Consider the following 19,314-nt stretch of genomic DNA (forward strand, 5'->3'; position numbering starts at 1 on the left):
CTATATATAGATCAGATTTAAGCAGGTAACCCAATGCCCATCTATTCCCCCATGCCCACTCAGAGGGGTTCAGGAAGCGAAATTAAAGGGAATCTGTAACGAGTCCATTCAACTATTTGCATAGACACATAGCTGTGGTTCCCCCGATGCTGTTTTTCTCGTTGATCCTAGGCTTCATTCCTGGGTTATAATATTTTTTCTTAATATGCAAATTAGGCTTTTGGTGCAATTAGGGTGTCAACATTGCTCTCTGCTCTTTTCTATGGTCACACCCTCCCTCGCTGCTTTGCCACTGCCTGGTTCTGTTAAAATTAAAGCAGCGGGGAAGGGGAGGTGGAGTTGGGTGCACAGAAAGGAGCAGAGCTTGGGGGCAACAAGAGCAATGGTGATGCCCTCATTGCACCAAATGCCTACTTTGCATACTAAGAAAAAGTAACTCGGGAACTGAGCCTTGGATCAACCAAAGAAAAACAGCATCTTAAATCAGGTGAACAGCAGCTATGCGTCTATACACACAGTCCGATAGGGAAGTTGTTGGTGACAAATTCTCTTCAATGGAGACGTTTGGCAAAGGCCTCATTTAACAAGTCCGTGCACACGTGACATGGAGGGAAACAGTGGCCACTGGTGAACTCTTATTTCTCGAACCTACAATGACATTGCAGGCTTAGAGATGGTCTGAGGTCAGATAAAGGTTTCTAAGAGCTGGCACTGCTGCTCAGCTCCATTTATTTGAATAAGGTTTGGCTGCAGTACTAGACACAGCCCATAGAAAACAGTGGGGGGGGGGGGATTAAAAAAAGCAGACCATGTCTTTTAACTTCTTTTCTTAGAATGGTTACCGGTATCGTAATGTATGCCCTTTTTATAAACAGTAAACATTAAATGGTTGCCTGTGTCCCAATGTATGGCCCTTTGCTAACCAGTACACATTAAAAATAACTAAAAGGGGATCGTTTTTTCCCCCTGCTCAAACCTTCTGGACCACTTTATGCATGTCCTGGAAGGAGTGGGAGGTTGCAATCAACTGGAATGTGAGATATTGAAAAAAATTGTATTTAATGGGTTTTCCAAGACACTCATTGATGATCTATCCCTAGGATGGGTGATCAGTATCAGCCAGGTGGGGGTCCGACTCCCACTACCCCTGACGATCAGCTGTTTTACTAGCTGTGGACCGGAATTACAAAAGCTTCATACATTGTGTAACTACAGCCATAGCATTGACTACGGGGCCCAGAGGTTGGGGGGCACTATCACGTGCAAAAATGTTGTACATTTTTGGGAACAACAATTTAGTGACTTTTTGCTATAATGTGGGTTTTCTGATATCTGGTGTTATTATAATATATCTTTATTTATTGGCAATTGTGCTGCTCTTCATCTTCTCACACTAGGCTATGGAGCCCTATGAGTTATATATACGTGTAGTGGCCATGCCTCGTTACTGCAGTGCTCTCCCCAAGTAAAACAAAGCTGAACGTATCCTAAGGATGGGTCATCAATCAGCGAGCCCTGGAAAACCCCTTTAAGGACAGGACTTCATGAATTTGCAATACAGTTGCAGCATTGCCACAACTCATGGCCTTCAGCGATTCTGTATGGGAAAGAAAGCTGCAAGTGAACTTGTAAAAATCCCCAAAACGACAACACAGTCACACATTGCATAGAGAAATACTGAAGCCCTTCCAAGTCATGGAAATGCTGCAATTTAACCACAAATCACTGTCCACTATGGCACTCCTGTAGATATAAGACCGTACAGCACTGGATGTTTATCACTGAGCATGTTGCATATAGATCAGGTGTATACAGGCAGTCTCCCCTTATAATGGTTTGCTGGCATCTGACAACACCCCCAAAGTCGTGAAAGCAGCCGACGCGGTGGTGAAAACATGCACTGACAATGTGATACCTTACTGTGTCCAGATCTACCAACTACTAAAATACTTATTTCCATACCTGTGGGTGTAAATAGACCTTGTGTGTGAAAATTAAATAAAAAAAACCTTCTTGAAACCATGACCCACCAGTGCCATATCATGCTGGAGGTGTGCGCTTACTGGTAATTGTGCTGAGGTGAAATATTCCTTATGTGATCCTTAAGATGTGTATGTGTAGATTCATGTGTGCAGCCTTGTGTGTAAAAATAAAGTGTAGTGTGTCAATCCGTATGTGTCCTACAAAACCGTGACCAAGTAGATAGCAGCTATGAATGTGATCTTACCAAACCAGTAATATAGGTCCAGCCTCCTGACACTGGTCAGAAATAGAAGGCTGGCTTCCAGGCTGAAACCTACGAGCACCCTAATGTTCACATGCAAAGCACCGGTTTCTCCTTCTGGGAATAATGGCACAAGGAGAGGTCCACCCCAAAAGGATACTGCAGCCCGCTCCCTCTGATAATTTACTGGAATATCTATTGTCACTCAGTCTTCAAGTTTGTGCAGATAAAAGATGGGCACAGGAAGACTGGGCAGCTAATACATGACTTCTTATCAGCCTGGGCTCGGAGAATTAAATCAAAGCTTGAAATCTCTTCCAGAAACATTGCTTGTGGCCAATGTTTAACCATATAACACATTGGGGGTTATAGTCAAGCAGACAGCCTCTTTTAACCCATTTGTTGCAAGTCAGCCTTGGTATGAAATGGATTAACACAGTCAGGATAGCACCATTGCGAAGTGGCTTTTCTGGACACTATGTTGGCAGCGGTCGCACCATGGTGGGAAGCAGAAGACACTTCGTAAGGTCAGCCTGCCAGCATACAAGTCCGACAGCAGAACTGGATAAACAGCTTCCGTTCGCAGAGTTTGCTGGACTTTACCATTTCACAGAACATTTCGTCAGCTGATTCACATGGAAAAAAAAAATATATCGTATATTATGGCAGCAAAATGGAAAGGTTGTAGGAGAAAATATCTTAATTTTCCAAATTTACACAAAACTTTGGATTAAAGGGAAGGAAGTCCTCCAGAGACAGATTGGTGCAGGTCCCGGTGGTGGGAGCCCCACCAGTTGGACATTTTTTTCATATCAGTTTGATATGCCATAAATATCCAGATGGGAGTGCCTCCAAGTCCCCCTAGTCTAACCCTGGCGTCCTCCTCTCAGTCATACTGTTTTATGAGTTCCTAACTATAAACATTTACATGAATACACACTATTCACTATATTCATAGGTGACATCCCTTCTGCAGGTACCCCTCCCCCAAGGTCCTCTATAAGCATAGGCCTATTTTGTCTAAATACTACCAAATCCTCCCCCCAGTATGCTGCAACTGATAGCATGTTATGAATGGTGGCCTGTATTCTGTGGAGGAGTCTCCAGGTATGGCGCTATGCATTAAAGGGGTTATCCCAACCAATTTAAAACCTTTTACTCAAATCTAGTGGACTTTCTTCCCTCTCTGTGGTTGGGCAGAAGCCATCGTATAACTCAAGCACCTGCATCTCCCAGGCCAATTTGCAATTAGCCCTTGTTAACCCCTTCCTTTCCCACATGAGTAAAATAGTCCTTCACGTACTGCCTTAGGTCTCTTGCACACAAACGCGTGCGCCCCGCGGCCGTGCTGCGGCCCGCAAATTGCTGCAATGCACGAACACCAACCGTGGGGCAGTCGCAGAGGATCGCGGACCCATTCACTTTAATGGGTCCGCGATCCGCCCGTTCCGCAAAAAGATAGGACATGTCATAGCTTTCCGGGACGAAACCCCACGGAAGCACTCCGTAGTGCTTCCGTAGGATTCCGTTCTTCCATTCCGCATCTCCGGATTTGAGGACCCATTCAAGTGAATGGGTCCGCATCTGTGATGCAGAATGCCCACGGAAATGGCGCCTGTGTATTGCGGATCCGCAAATGTGGTCTGCAATACGGCCATGGAGCGCACACATTCGTGTGAAAGAGGCCTTAGAGAAACATATGGTATATAACGCCCCCACAATTTCCTTATCTAGTGAATAGAGACACCGCTAAATATTTCTATGAATTTTCAAGCAGGGATGAATTAATGTAAGGTGCCTGGACATACAGGAGGATAAACAGCAGGGGGCGCTACCAGAAAGGAAAATATTACTTACATAAAAAAAACAAGCTATATTTTTTTTGCATATATGTTGCAATAGTATTTAAAATACCCCATTTGTTACATAGTAATACTTTTTGTGGGCTAACCCCTTTAACAATAACAAAATAACTGTTCATTCGGTAAACGGGCTCCCCACAATACACATTCAGGCTTGGCTTAGCTGAGTGTGTAAGTGCTCTTAACTGGGTTGAGGGGAAGACACTACCAGATAATTACGGAAGCTTATTTCCCTTGAGCAATAAGGACTGGGCACGTTGAAATCCAACAGCCCAATACTTTATCACCCTGACCTCTGGTGTCCCGATTCATCCCCCATACATAGTAGATGGTTGGTCCCACAACAATCAGTGGGTTCACTTGACGTTCTTCAGATATGTAAAGACACCTTCAGGACTTCCTGTGAAACACTCACCGTTGTTACAGGTGTGATTAGTAACACAAGACCCACTGAGGAGGCTGTATCCCTCCTTGCACTTAATACAATTTTTCCCAGTGGCTTCACAGATCAGGCAGTTTTCTTCACACCTAGACAGCAAAAGAGATTGTTACACTGAGTACATTTCCCATCCATCCATTCCCCCGGCATGAGGACATAGAACTTTCTCAAGAAAGGATGAGGACATTGTACAAACGGTCGTATCTCATTCAAAATAGCCATGTTAGTGCACAGAGCAAGACCAGCACTAACACTATGGACCCATGGTCACCAGCTAGTTTACATTTTTAAAAGTGTCTGTCTCTCAATGGACCCAGTTTTTTAAATTTAATTTAGACTGGATAGCTTACCTTCTGCATATTCTGTGTGGCAGCCCAGGCACGTCATCAGAATAAAAGCCATGGCTGCAGGTGGGGGTGCAACGCCAGTCATGAAGATGAAAGTCTTTGGCACACTGAGTGCATTGATCTTTCCCAGTTCCTGACCAAAAAATAGTTATGAGGAGGTATAAAGATCATTCCACTTGAAAATCAAACCTGTTGATAAATCAGCGGTTGGAATTCTTTTTGTATACAAAGCATCTTCCTACCCAGTGCCTTATTTTTCTAAATGGAGTCAGTACACCAGTGAACGCAACTACAACATTTCCTGTAGCTAAACAGCCATGCTTTTTCTAGAACTGGCAGTACACCTTAGATAGCCATCAGTCTAGTGGGCCCTTCTATTATTACTTATTATTATCTTAGGATACACGTTTCCCAGGCATGTGTAAATTCACTTACTGTACATTTTCCAACCATGTCTGATGAGTTTGCTCCAAGTCTCAACTAATCTTATGGTGTAAAAATATTTCCTGACACTGGTTCTGATCTTCCTCCAACTAATTTTAGTTTGTGCCCCCTTGTTGTGTTTATTATTTATTAAAAACATTTCCCTCCTGAACCTTAATTATGCCTTTAACATACTTAGAGGTTTTGAACATGTGCCCCCTTTCCTCAAGGCTATAAAGATTTAGTGGGACATTTATCAAATCAGATGTGTCAGTTTTGTGGCTTAAAAAAAATTGGAGATTGCACCGTTTTCTGCGAGGTTTGGTAAATTTTGGTGACAGCTGGCGTTTCGACACTTTTCAAAGTGGTCTATAGTTAAAAGATAAAGACCAGGATTATGGCCCAATATCAAAGTGCAACTGGTGTCCTTTTACACATAGCCGTGTAAACCACATTGCACTCACAACAAATACATTATTAAGGTGCTACAATATAATCATCAGATAGACGGTTCCTTCTCCCCAAGTGCATTATTTTACATTTGGACACATTGAACTGCAGTTTCCATTGTTTGGACCATTTATCCAAAGAAGCTAAATCTTTTTCCAGGTTACTAATGTCTCCAGTAATATCTACCCTGTTACACACTTTTGTGTCATCAGCAAACAGGCAAACATTACCTACCAAACCTTCTATATATTAAAAATAATAGGAGCCAGGACGGATCCTTGAGGTCCACCACTTGTACCTTGTCTCTCCTCAGAATGCACACCATTAACAATTGTTCGGTGTCTATTCACCAGCCAACTATTAATCCACTGAACTATACAGGGATTAAGTCCAATCTTCTATAATTAGTCTATCATGTGTCACTGGATCAAGGGCTTTGCGGAAGTCCAGATAGGCAATATCCATGATACCACCTCAGTCCAACACTTTTCTGACAGTCAAAGAAATCAATAAGATTACTTTGACATTATCTTCCCTGGTTGGATCCAAAACAGCATGACTTCACCAAGTTGCTAGTTTTTATATGATCAACCATCATCTTTTTCAGGAGGGTTTCCATTATTTACAAAAGGAGAATAAACCACTGCCAGACATCTCTGGCAGCAGCTCTTCCTCATGAAGGATCGAGTACCTTGGATCCTTCTGTCCCCACCCTGCATCTGCCATAAGGGTAGAGTCGCAATACACATTCAAAGGTTGACTAGACCCACTGAAATTGATGGGTTTGATCAAAGTTCATCTAAAGTGTATGGCCACCTCCAAAAAGCTCTGCCCAAAGTCAAACATCTCTGGTTAGCAAATGCTCATGTCATGTTCAAAGGCACTTTAAGTCATTCCTGGTCCTGAAAGGGGTTGTCTCATCTCGCCGTTACTAAGATGAGAGTGAGCCCAAGACCACCAAGTGGACGGAAAACAGTGGAGTGGGCCAGCGCTACGTTGTTTTAGTAACTATCTGGCAGTGCATAGTAGCTGCTGTTCAACCATCAACCAATTTCTACCCAATGTGTATGGCCAGCTTTAGTCTCATTTTGAGACTTTGCAGGTCTCCTATCTTATATGTATGGCCAACCTGAAAGGGTAGCCATGTCCTTTTTGTAGGGGAGCTTAGGGCACTTTCATCATTGTGTGAAATTTCTCCTACTTTATGCAGACTGTTCCCAAGGAGAAATCGTATTCCTGACCTTATTATAAATTGATTTTGTGCCAACTCAAACAGCAGCACAACTGTTAGCCCTAATGGAAATATAGACTGCAGCAGTTGGGTTTCAGTGAAATATTTGTAGAATAAAATGCAAATGATGGAAATTGCAAATCGATGCTATGCTTTGTGGTTACAGGCTCTGATGCTTCATGGGAGGAATTATCTGAATTAAATAGCATGCTGACAGTACATTCTGGTTGCCCCCTTGATCAGGTAACGCTTAATTCATCTTGAAAGTTTGCATGGTGGAAATGACAGAAGGCTGCCCACACATGTGATGTCATTGCACTAATTATGAAACTGTCAAAGTAATGAAGCCTGCATGCGTCCAATGTTTGTCTGCAAATGAGCCTGTGGTTCTAGTGTAAGTCGGTTTTCTCTCCGTCACTGCCTTAGTATAATAAAATCTAGAAACACCTCTCAGTGCTTCCAGCCTGGACTCACGTCACAAGTACATTAGGCCACCCAGACACTTCCCAAACTGTGCGTGTGTGGCAAAGCCAGAGTAGACAAGCGTTCTTCTACTGGGATCACAGGATTAAGGTGAAAATAATGCAAATATAGACACACGAGAGAAGAGCAGAATATTTCAGTATAATGAATCTGAGGAACTCCACTAGTCTCCTCGTGAGCAGAACTGGGGATTCGCTATTACTGGTGTTACATTTCAGTGACTTTCAAAAACAACAACTTATTTTATAAAATCGATATTACAAGTTATAACGTCTTTATTAACTGATGACCTATTCTCATGATAGGCCATCACCATCTGATCAGCTATTACAGTAGGTGTAGCTCTAGCACCAGAGTTACACAACACCATCAACATTGTAGTGGAGGGAGCTCGCTAGTACAGCACTCCTGAGGATAGGCCATCACTTACTAAAGCGTGAAATCTGCACTCAAAATCTGAACAATTGGTATGAAGTGGATTTCAAGATCTGCACGCCTGGTCAATTTCCGCACAATATAGATCATATTTTGAAAATCTAAATCTACTTAGCTGGTACTGAATAAAAGGCTCATGCACACGACCGTATGAATGAGCCCGCATCCGTTCCGGAAAATTGTGGATCCATTAAATTTCTATGGGGCCGCAAAATATTTGGACAGCACACCATGTGCTGTCCACATCTGTAGTTCCGTTACGCGGCCCCGCAATACAATATAGAGCATGTCCTATTCTTGTCCGCAATTACGGACAAGAATAGGCACTTTCTATGATAGCAGCAGCCATGTGCAGTCCAAAAAATTGCGGAACACACAGGGGCTGGTATCAGTGCTTATGGTACAGGACATTAAAAGGATATTCTGGCTTCACGATAACGATGATCTATCCTCCTCAGGATAGGCAATCCATATCTGATAGGTGGTGGTCAGACTCTTGACAACCCTGCCAATCAGCTGTTTAAAGGGCTGCTTGTGTGATCCGATATTGATGACCTATTCCAAGGACAAGCCTTCAATATTCTGAAGCCAGAATACATTTATAAAGTGGAAACGAAAGTCATTTAACATGAATCACATCACATCTAATGGAAGACTCCCTTTACTTTAGGGTCCATTCACACGTCCGTTTTTTCTTTCCTGATCTGTTCCGTTTTTTCAGGAACAGATCTGGACCAGATCTGGACCCGTTCATTTTCAATGGGTCCTGGAAAAAAATCAGACATTGAGCTGTCCGTTTTTTTCCAGGACCCATTGAAAATGAATGGGTCCAGATCTGGTCCAGATCTGTTCCTGAAAAAACGGAACAGATCAGGAAAGAAAAAACGGACGTGTGAATAGACCCTTACTAAAAGTTCTCCAATTCTTCGATTTCGGCCAGCAAAAAAAAAAAAAAAAATCCTAAAAAATAATGTTAGATTTTTTTTTTCCTGTATCAATTTCTCAAGATCTCTGCTTGCTGTCATACAGTGACATTCTTCATTGCTTCCACCCCGAGATTGAGAATCTGTGCTGGTCGCATGTGGCTCCATCATATGACTAGAACCAATCCAAAGCTATTTCCTCTATCCAACCCTTTCTTATAATCCTCTGAACAAGATAGATCCAGATGTAAGCAAAGTAGGCAGCCTCTGGCTGACAGCAAGCAGGGATCTTGAAAAGTATGGGGAGTTGATAAAAAAATGCATTATAACATTTTCTTAGACTATGAATTCATAGTTTTTCTGCTGAAACTAGTTATAGGCATTAAGTATTTGTTGTAAGATGGCAGCCCAATGGTGGAGGAACCTGCAGATAATATATCGCCTATATATTAGCTTTCTATTTAAAGTAAAGGAAGGCAAAGCTTGGCTACAGAATGGGCAAAGATGTGCTCACAAAGCGCACACACACACAGCTTAGAACTATTAGTAGCAGCAGTTCTAAGCATATGTGCGCCTTAGCAAGTCATTCTCCCAGCAAGACGATGTGTGAAGTCCCAACCGGGCAAATTAACATTCTGCAACACAACAAAAAGCAAGAGCCCAGACCTGCCAGGTTTCTGTCTACAAACTGCATGGAAGTGTTCTGCCCACAGGGAGAGAGATCTTACCCACACATGACTGGCATGTTGCGTGGCACTTGTCACATTTCATCAAAGCCACGTTATAGAACGTCCCTGGCTCACAGTCTGGCACGCACATTGACCCTGAAAGGCTAAAGAGAATAAATTGCTAAAATAAAGTTCACAAAATGTCACTTTCATATGAATTAGTAATGAGGGAAATATATCATTTTCTATGCAAAATATGGCTATAAATAACTGAAGAGGTCCGTTAAATGACTGGTTTATTTGACAGGTCTCCAGCTTCAGCTTGTGCCCTGGGCCTCCCGTCTGGGGCACAGGTCTCTTTGTGCCAGCAAAAATGACATTTCATTTGGTGCCTCAGGTATCTTCAGAGTCCATCAAAATCACAGTTTCATAGTTCATGTCGTACTATGGTATTACAGGGTTTGCCTTTTTTTCCCCAATAACCGTGCCATTCCTGTCCATCGAAATATAAAGGCTTGAGCTTCAATACCAGGCACAGCCTATGGATACGTGTGGCGCTGTTTCAGGGGGGGGGGGGGGGAATGCCAGATGCCTTTGTTTAATCTCTGACAACTTCCCATTACTTTCTATATGCAAAACATTCCATGAGAAAACGCATCAACCATCACTATACGAGTGTGAAAGTAGCCTAAACTGGGATTGACAAAGTATAAACTGCTGGTGGTGCTTGGTCAGTCATCACACAAGGTGGTGCACCCTTTAGTTTGGGTTCTGCAGTGTGGGAGGGTGGCTGGAGAATACCTTATGGCCTCATGTGTAGTGTGGAGACACACAGGACCAACATCAGGTGTCCTGGTGTGGGGCGCCAACAGCTACCATGGTCGTTCCTGTCTGGTACTTGTAGATGGAGCATTCACCAGCATTCAGTATGTCCAAGACATTGTGGAAACCGCCATACTGCCTTTTTTGACTCAGGAGTCCAAGGTGAAAGATCTTGGAATGACAGGAGGATACCCAGCAGTGGCAGCCCGTATTACAGCAAGGGGAGATGTCACCCAGTATTAATGTCACCCTGCCTCAACATATACCCTGATGCAGAATCCAAAATAAAGGGGGCACCACCCTGGTTGTGTGATCATTGACCAAGCACCACCAGCAGTTTATTCTTGGTCAGTCTCCGCTTAATCGTAGGTGTTCTTTTTCATTTTTCAGTAGTTGTGTATATATGTATGTATAGATGAACCTTCAATGAGCCAATTATTTTGCCTCACTAACCAGCAGCCTCGAAAGAGTGGATGCAGACCTTTACTACCGCTGCATTTATAGCCATATAGATGTCACTGCTGCAGCCAGGTAAAAAGATCCTGGCCAGGAGAACCAGAGCTACGCAGGTCTTTGTGGTACTTTTATCATCAGAATATTTCCTTCTATGGATGGTAGCTAGCCAAGACTGTGGCAGAGCAGCATCAGGAATATCACATTGCCACCAGTGCCCTGTGAATCTGACAGCAGAAGGCAGACTGCCATTCACAGAAGGTAAGCAACTTGGAAATGGTGACAAAAGTGCAAATTAAATACTCCAAGTGTATAGTTAGACCATACTGCAACAATACACAATAAATGGGATTTTATTCTATACCTTTACTTATTGCAATTAATGTTACTTGCCTCCCCTATTTCCTTTTTGTCTTGTCCATTTTGCTGGTTATACAGAGGTACTGCATTATACTCGCTCGGTTTGGTTATTCTTGGATTTATTTCTTACTCAGATTTCTGGGTGAAAACTTGTACCCACTCTTTAATGTTTAAGTGTATATGTTTGGAAGTTATTCTCCACAGATTACAGGGATGAACAGGGTATATGAGCTGCAGACGGCATGTTATAGAGCAGGAGGAACGGAGCAGATTGTAAAAATATATATATTCATTAATGTTCTTACTCATTCTGGGCTCTGTAGTCCAGCCTCCCCTCTATGACTGTGTGTATACAGAGAGCTGTCAGTCACTGATAGGACCGCCACCTGGACTTCAAAGCAAGAATATAAATGAATGTAAAAGAGATATATATATATATATTACACACACACACACACACACACACACATACACACAAACCATATACACTGCTCAAAAAAATAAAGGGAACACAAAAATAACACATCCTAGATCTGAATTAATTAAATATTCTTCTGAAATACTTTGTTCTTTACATAGTTGAATGTGCTGACAACAAAATCACCCAAAAATAAAAAAAATGGAAATCAAATTTTTCAACCCATGGAGGTCTGGATTTGGAGTCACACTCAAAATTAAAGTGGAATAACACACTACAGGCTGATCCAACTTTGATGTAATGTCCTTAAAACAAGTCAAAATGAGGCTCAGTAGTGTGTGTGGCCTCCACGTGCCTGTATGACCTCCCTACAACGCCTGTGCATGCTCCTGATGAGATGGCGGACGGTCTCCTGAGGGATCTCCTTCCAGACCTGGACTAAAGCATCTGCCAACTCCTGGACAGTCTGTGGTGCAACGTGACGTTGGTGGATAGAGCGAGACATGATGTCCCAGATGTGCTCAATTGGATTCAGGTCTGGGGAACGGGCGGGACAGTCCATAGCATCAATGCCTTCGTCTTGCAGGAACTGCTGACACACTCCAGCCACATGAGGTCTAGCATTGTCTTGCATTAGGAGGAACCCAGGGCCAACCGCACCAGCATATGGTCTCACAAGGGGTCTGAGGATCTCATCTCGGTACCCAATGGCAGTCAGGCTACCTCTGGCGAGCACATGGAGGGCTGTGCGGCCCTCCAAAGAAATGCCACCCCACACCATTACTGACCCAATGCCAAACCGGTCATGCTGGAGGATGTTGCGGCAGCAGAACATTCTCCACGGCGTCTCAAGACTCTGTCACGTCTGTCACATGTGCTCAGTGTGAACCTGCTTTCATCTGTGAAGAGCACAGGGCGCCAGTGGCGAATTTGCCAATATTGGTGTTCTCTGGAAAATGCCAAGCGTCCTGCACGGTGTTGGGCTGTAAGCACAACCCCCACCTGTGGACGTCGGGCCCTCATATCACCCTCATGGAGTCTGTTTCTGACCGTTTGAGCAGACACATGCACATTTGTGGCCTGCTGGAGGTCATTTTGCAGGGCTCTGGCAGTGCTCCTCCTGTTCCTCCTTGCACAAAGGCAGAGGTAGCGGTCCTGCTGCTGGGTTGTTGCCCTCCTACGGCCTCCTCCACGTCTCCTGATGTACTGGCCTGTCTCCTGGTAGCGCCTCCATGCTCTGGACACTACGCTGACAGACACAGCAAACCTTCTTGCCACAGCTTGCATTGATGTGCCATCCTGGATAAGCTGCACTACCTGAGCCACTTGTGTGGGTTGTAGACTCAGTCTCATGCTACCACTAGAGTGAAAGCACCGCCAGCATTCAAAAGTGACCAAAACATCAGCCAGGAAGCATAGGAACTGAGAAGCCGTCTGTGGTCACCACCTACAGAACCACTCCTTTATTGGGGGTGTCTTGCTAATTGCCTATAATTTCCACCTGTTGTCTATCCCATTTGCACAACAGCATGTGAGATTGATTGTCACTCAGTGTTGCTTCCTAAGTGGACAGTTTGATTTCACAGAAGTGTGATTGACTTGGAGTTACATTGTGTTGTTTAAGTGTTCCCTTTATTTTTTTGAGCAGTGTATAAAATCAACCTGCTCAGCTCCTCCTGCTCTATAACATGCTGTCTGCAGCTCAAACACCATGTTCAATGTGACAGGTTCCCTTTAAACCTCTCTATTTAATTTACTGTAATATGAGAAATCTTAAAAAAACGAGAAAAAAAAAAACCAGTAAAAAATCTTTGAGGCCCTCATTTCAGGGAGACCTCTTCAGTCTTGCACAACCTTTCACAGTAAATTGATCTGTAAGTGTTGACAAAAAGATTTAGAAAGAAAAATTCACCTGAATTAGTAGCAAATAATGTCTGATACACAGACTAAATGTTGACATAGCAAAACGATTTAGAGAGAAAGCAAGTAACCGTTAACAGTGTGCATCTATCCACGCTGAATGTTTTGCTGCGGATTTAATGTTAATTGCTCCTGCACAAGGTATACTTTATATGTCAAATGTTAAAGCATTGAAAATGGAGAAGTCACAATTTACAACATTTTACTAGTATTTGTGCACGGCAGCAGCACACTGTGTATATTGTCACAGGCACCCAAGAGACGGGTCGAGTCGGGACTTGATTGACATCCAAATGAGTAACGAGAAAGCTGGTACTATCCTGAGTGACACGGTTCTGGCCCCATTAGATGCTGTGCAATGCACCAAAGCCCAGGGGGAATCACTGGAGGTTAACCTGTGCAAGTGTCAGGAGTGGAAACGAATGGTGATGTGCCTTCTCCAGGTCATGGTAAAGATAAGCTGCTTTACCCCCTTTTAATGTGACAAACGCCACCCTTTTTCAAGGTCACACCCCTCCGTCGTTTCACATCAAATATTTCAAAGTAGAAATTGTCTTTTCGTTAATAAAATACAATTGTGAAATATTCTATTATCATTTATTACATGTTGTATGTTACTATTGTTTTATGTTATTTTTTTTTATTAAAAGGTATAAAAGTATTCTAAAAAGGAAAAAAAAAAACTGCTCCTCGGGCAATACACAGACAAAAAAGGTCAGGTAAAAAATATATATATGGGTCTCTGGAGCCCACATTCAAAGTTGATACAGCATAAAAATCACACATTCACCTCGCAGAATACATGCTGGGCCATGGATTTCTTGGAGACTAGCAGCATGTAATTGGTCCCTCCTATACAACAAAAAAGTGCTGAGAAGAAATGCATAGCGAGGAGCTCTACAGAATACGGTTTTATCCAGAATCATGCGGCAGGTGTGTGGCACTAGAGGATGGATTTTTTATTTGCTTGAAAAAGACCCAATAGGGATTGAAACGTCACCTTTGGATTGGAATATTGGACGAGGAAGCTGTGGCTACATCTGGTTTTCCTGGAGTCAAGGGGATAAAGTCATGTTAGTGTATATTACTTCACTCCAGAAGTGAGGATTTCTGTACTATTTTACTGCAACATAACGGTCTGCCAAACAAAGAAAAAGGGATCCTGTACCGCCAGAAAAAAAGAATAGAATAATGCTGAAAAGTTTAAAATTAGCAGATGGGCCTTAAAGGGGTTGTCTGATTTCGGGCGGAAACTGGATAACACAATGGATTGGCCTGCAATAAAGAAGTGATCATTACTTGCCAGATCCCACTCAGTGTGTATAATTTTGCCAGCCAGGCAACATTTACCTGGATGCAGTGGTGAAGTCATGTCAACACATGACTGCTGCAGCCAATTAGTGGCTGCAGCAGTCATGTGTTGTCAACATGTCACTGCTGCAGCCAGGTAGGAAAATCCTGCCCAGGAGAATCTGAGCCATGACACGGCATCTGCCACGTAAGTAATGATCTACTCTTTTAGCAGGTCAATCCCCTGTGTTGTCCACTCTCCTCCTGAAATCAGGCCATCCCTTTAACCCATCAGCAGTCTTAGGCTGCTATGTCTGTTAAGACATAGTTATCCCATAATGTCTTTATTCACCATTTCCTACGCCACTCTAGAAAAGAGGATAGCGCTACTGAAATGAATGTGCCCCTCTGACACCAAGCAGATCAAAGAAGAATATGCCTTAAAGACTTTTACCTGCACCCCTTTCATATCCCCCTGCAAACTGACACAGTGGTCCTTTCACACCCACGTCCAGATCACCTATTTATCTAAGCTACGGGAAAATATTTGCTTAAGTCCATACGTTGGTTTCTTTGAAAGTAAACACATCCAGTCTTTTGAAAATCCAGTTTTTGCATCGAGACCATCAGTCCGCAAAGAGGGGGGGGGGGGGGGGGACTCAAATCAGAGCCTAAAATGTGCCGTGGTACCATTAGGCGACTGGTGCTAAAATTAGTCTGTGTATGGGGTAATTAGTTTCTGTGTAGGGTAATTAGTGCAGGGACAGAAATGACAGTGTACGACAGCGTCCTTCCTCCTGGATGAGGCTTCCTCATGTTTTGCTACATTTAAATATCACCTTATTAATTTCTGTCTCCTTGGCAGATGATTATTATACACTGAAGTTCTGACCTCATCCACCTTTATTAGACGTGATGTGACGATGAAACCTTGACAGCTCCCAGAATAGGGAAAGTGTGCATGTTCTAATTACTCAGTCATATCCTGACAAGTTCTTCAAAAACCTGGTCATCTCGAGAACCCAAAGTGAAAAACACTGTTAGAACCTTGTGTTCTCAGATATTTTTTTATTGATTTCAATAGTCCATAAACCTTCTGGTCCTACAAAAACAAGCAGAATGAACTATGACCAGGATGACCACAAGAATTTTAGGAAGACCACAACCAACCACTGGTCCTATTTAAGTAGAGCTACTCAACAGTTCTTGCAGCGACAGAGATTTATTTATTTTATGCACTTATATAGCGCTACTATATTCCGCAGACATTAGCATTCAACTGTCCCCAATGGGGCTCACAATCTAAGGTCCCTATCGTTATGTCTTTGAAGTGCGGGAGGAAACCGGAGAAAACCCATGCAAACATGGGGAGAACATACAAACTCCATACAGATGTTCCCCTGAAGACGCCAAGAGAGCTTGGCGAAACATGTCGGGGGGCAGAGTGTGTTGCATGTCATTTTAGGCAGTGAGTGCGATGCCAAGCAGCAGGAGTATCACATACTAGTCACTATTAGCACACTGGGAAAAAGCCCGCCGCTCAGTGAGCGCATTGTGGAAAAACAGTGCGCAGATACCAACTAGTAATCTGGGAATAAGCCCGCACCTAGAGGAGTACACTGTGCTAACAACAGTGCACCAGAAATAACGGCGAATACTGCTGCATCGAGACAGCAGGAACTAGCTAAGAGAACAGTAAAAGGGCCCCCCAGTGGTCAATAAGTATATCACCAAAGGATACAATATAAGATACATTGTAATAAGGCAGGCACCACTGATAGTTTTAATGTGTGAGTTCAAGGCATCTATTTTAAACGTATGGAATAAACGTTAAATTTTATATGTAAATAACCAATACATTTAGTAGCACGTATAAACCAAGAGACAATTTGTGGTCTTACTGACCAAATGAAAATATTCTCATATATAGAGTCTCAATACGTGCTAATGGGTCGTATGTAATTTTCGTTTATTTGACTAACAACCCCTTTAACTCTTTCCCGACCTATGACATACTACTACGTCATGGGAACCACTGCGTTCCCACAATTTGACCTAATAGTACGTCATCGTGATCACGCGGGCACCAGAGCGGTGCACGTACGATCACTGCAGGGGCCCGGCAGTCCGTGGTAGCCGGGCCCCTGCTGTATCCGCCGGCATCACTGTAATAGCCGATGCCGGCGGATTAACCCCTTCTATGCTGTGGTCCGCGATGACCGCAACATAGAAGGGGTTTGTGTCGGGTGAGTGATCGAATCGAGTCCCCGCGCTGCTGTGGCGGGGACCTCGCACGGCATCTGAAACTGCCTTCTACGGGTGCCGAGGAGATCATACAGTCACCTCATCCCGCAAAAAATTAGACCCTACCTAAGACAAATCGCCCAAAAAATTAAAAAAAACTATAGCTCATGGAGACACTAAAACATCATTTTTTTTGTTTCAAAACTAGTATTATTGTGAAAAAGTAAAATACAGTACAGACCAAAAGTTTGGACACACCTTCTCATTCAAAGAGTTTTCTTTATTTTCATGACTATGAAAATTGTAGATTCACACTGAAGGCATCAAAACTATGAATTAACACATGTGGAATTATATACATAACAAACAATTGTGAAACAACTGAAAATGTCATATTCTAGGTTCTTCAAAGTAGCCACCTTTTGCTTTGATTACTGCTTTGCACACTCTTGGCATTCTCTTGATGAGCTTCAAGAGGTAGTCCCCTGAAATGGTTTTCACTTCACAGGTGTGCCCTGTCAGGTTTAATAAGTGGGATTTCTTGCCTTATAAATGGGGTTGGGACCATCAGTTGCGTTGAGGAGAAGAAGTCAGGTGGATACACAGCTGATAGTCCTACTGAATAGACTGTTAGAATTTGTATTATGGCAAGAAAAAAGTAAAGAAAAACGAGTGGCCATCATTACTTTAAGAAATGAAGGTCAGTCAGTCAGCCGAAAAATTGGGAAAACTTTGAAAGTAAGGACTATTTGACCATGAAGGAGAGTGATGGGGTGCCGCGCCAGATGACCTGGCCTTCACAGTCACCGGACCTGAACCCAATCGAGATGGTTTGGGGTGAGCTGGACCGCAGAGTGAAGGCAAAAGGGCCAACAAGTGCTAAGCATCTCTGGGAACTCCTTCAAGACTGTTGGAAGACCATTTAAGGGGACTACCTCTTGAAGCTCATCAAGAGAATGCCAAGAGTGTGCAAAGCAGTAATCAAAGCAAAAGGTGGCTACTTTGAAGAACCTAGAATATGACATATTTTCAGTTGTTTCACACTTGTTTGTTATGTATATAATTCCACATGTGTTAATTCATAGTTTTGATGCCTTCATAATCATGAAAATAAAGAAAACTCTTTGAATGAGAAGGTGTGTCCAAACTTTTGGTCTGTACTGTACATAAAAAAAAATATATACATATTGCGTATCGCCACGTCCGTAACAACCAGCTCTATAAAAATATCACATGACCTAACCCCTCAGATGAACACCGTAAAAAAAAAAAAAAATGTAAAAAAGCCATTTTTGTCACATTATATCACAAAAATTGCAACAGCAAGTGATCAAAAAGGCTATGCCCCCCAAAATAGTACCAGTCACCTCATTCCGCATAAAATGAGACCCTACCTATGAGAATCGATCAAAAAAAAGCTATCACTCTCGACAATGAAGACACTAAAATATGATTATTTGCTTCAAAACTGCTATTATTGTGCTAAAGTGAAAAAATTTTAAAAAGTATATACGGTATATTCGGTATCGCCACGTCCGTGACAACCAGCTGTATAAAAATATCACATGACCTAACCACTCAGGTGAACACTAAAAAAATAAAATAAAAATTTCCATTTTTGTCACATTACAAAGTTTGTAAAATCAGTTTTGTATACCTTGAGGGGTGTAGTTTCTAAAATGGGCTCATTTTTGGGTGGTTTGTATTATGTAAGCCTCACAAAGTGACTTCAGACCTGAACTGGTCCTTAAAGTGGTTTTTGGAAATTTTCCGAAAAATTTCAAGATTTGCTTCCAAACTTCTAAGCCTTGTAACGTCCCCAAAAAATAAAATGTAATTTTCAAAATGATCCAAACATGAAGTAGACATATGGGGAATGTAAATTAATTACTCTTTTTGGAGGTATTACTGTCTGTTATAAAAAGGATTTATTTTTTTACTCATCTTTACCACTGTCATGAAGTACGATATGTGATGAGAAAACAATCTCAGAATGGCCTGGATAAGTAAAAGCGTTGTAAAGTTATTACCACATAAAGTGACACTGGTTAGATTTGCAAAAAATGGCCTTGGCAGGAAGGGTAAAACTGGCCCGGGGTTGAAGGGGTTAAGCATAGTATAAAATATATTGTTATAAACATTTGGAATAGACATTTTTTCCCCTAATTTTGCTTGCGATAATGCATTTGGCGTATATGAAAAAATTGTCGAATCGGTTTGATTATTGTGTGAATCAGGTAAAGCTGTTCCTTCTTTTCAACTGTAATCCACATAGGAGCAGGCTTATTTATATGGTTACACTTCTGGCTATTATGTAGCTGG

General features: G+C 42.5%; 1 protein-coding gene across 1 annotated transcript in view; it reads right to left on the reverse strand.

The window, feature by feature from the left end:
• Positions 1-2,139: 2,139 nt before the first annotated feature.
• The window catches only part of PCSK6 (proprotein convertase subtilisin/kexin type 6), a 262,720-nt gene continuing 245,545 nt past the window's right edge, over positions 2,140-19,314 (reverse strand). Inside the window, exons 18-21 of the mRNA XM_040414252.1 lie at positions 9,546-9,649; positions 4,876-5,005; positions 4,502-4,614; positions 2,140-2,850 (exon numbers count right to left, since the gene is read on the reverse strand). Of these exons, the coding sequence (XP_040270186.1) occupies positions 2,753-2,850; positions 4,502-4,614; positions 4,876-5,005; positions 9,546-9,649 (445 nt within the window). The 3' untranslated portion in view covers positions 2,140-2,752. The remainder of the gene's footprint in view (positions 2,851-4,501; positions 4,615-4,875; positions 5,006-9,545; positions 9,650-19,314) is intronic.

Source organism: Bufo bufo, chromosome 1 (genome assembly GCF_905171765.1).
Source record: "Bufo bufo chromosome 1, aBufBuf1.1, whole genome shotgun sequence".
Classification (NCBI taxonomy): Eukaryota; Metazoa; Chordata; class Amphibia; order Anura; family Bufonidae; genus Bufo; species Bufo bufo.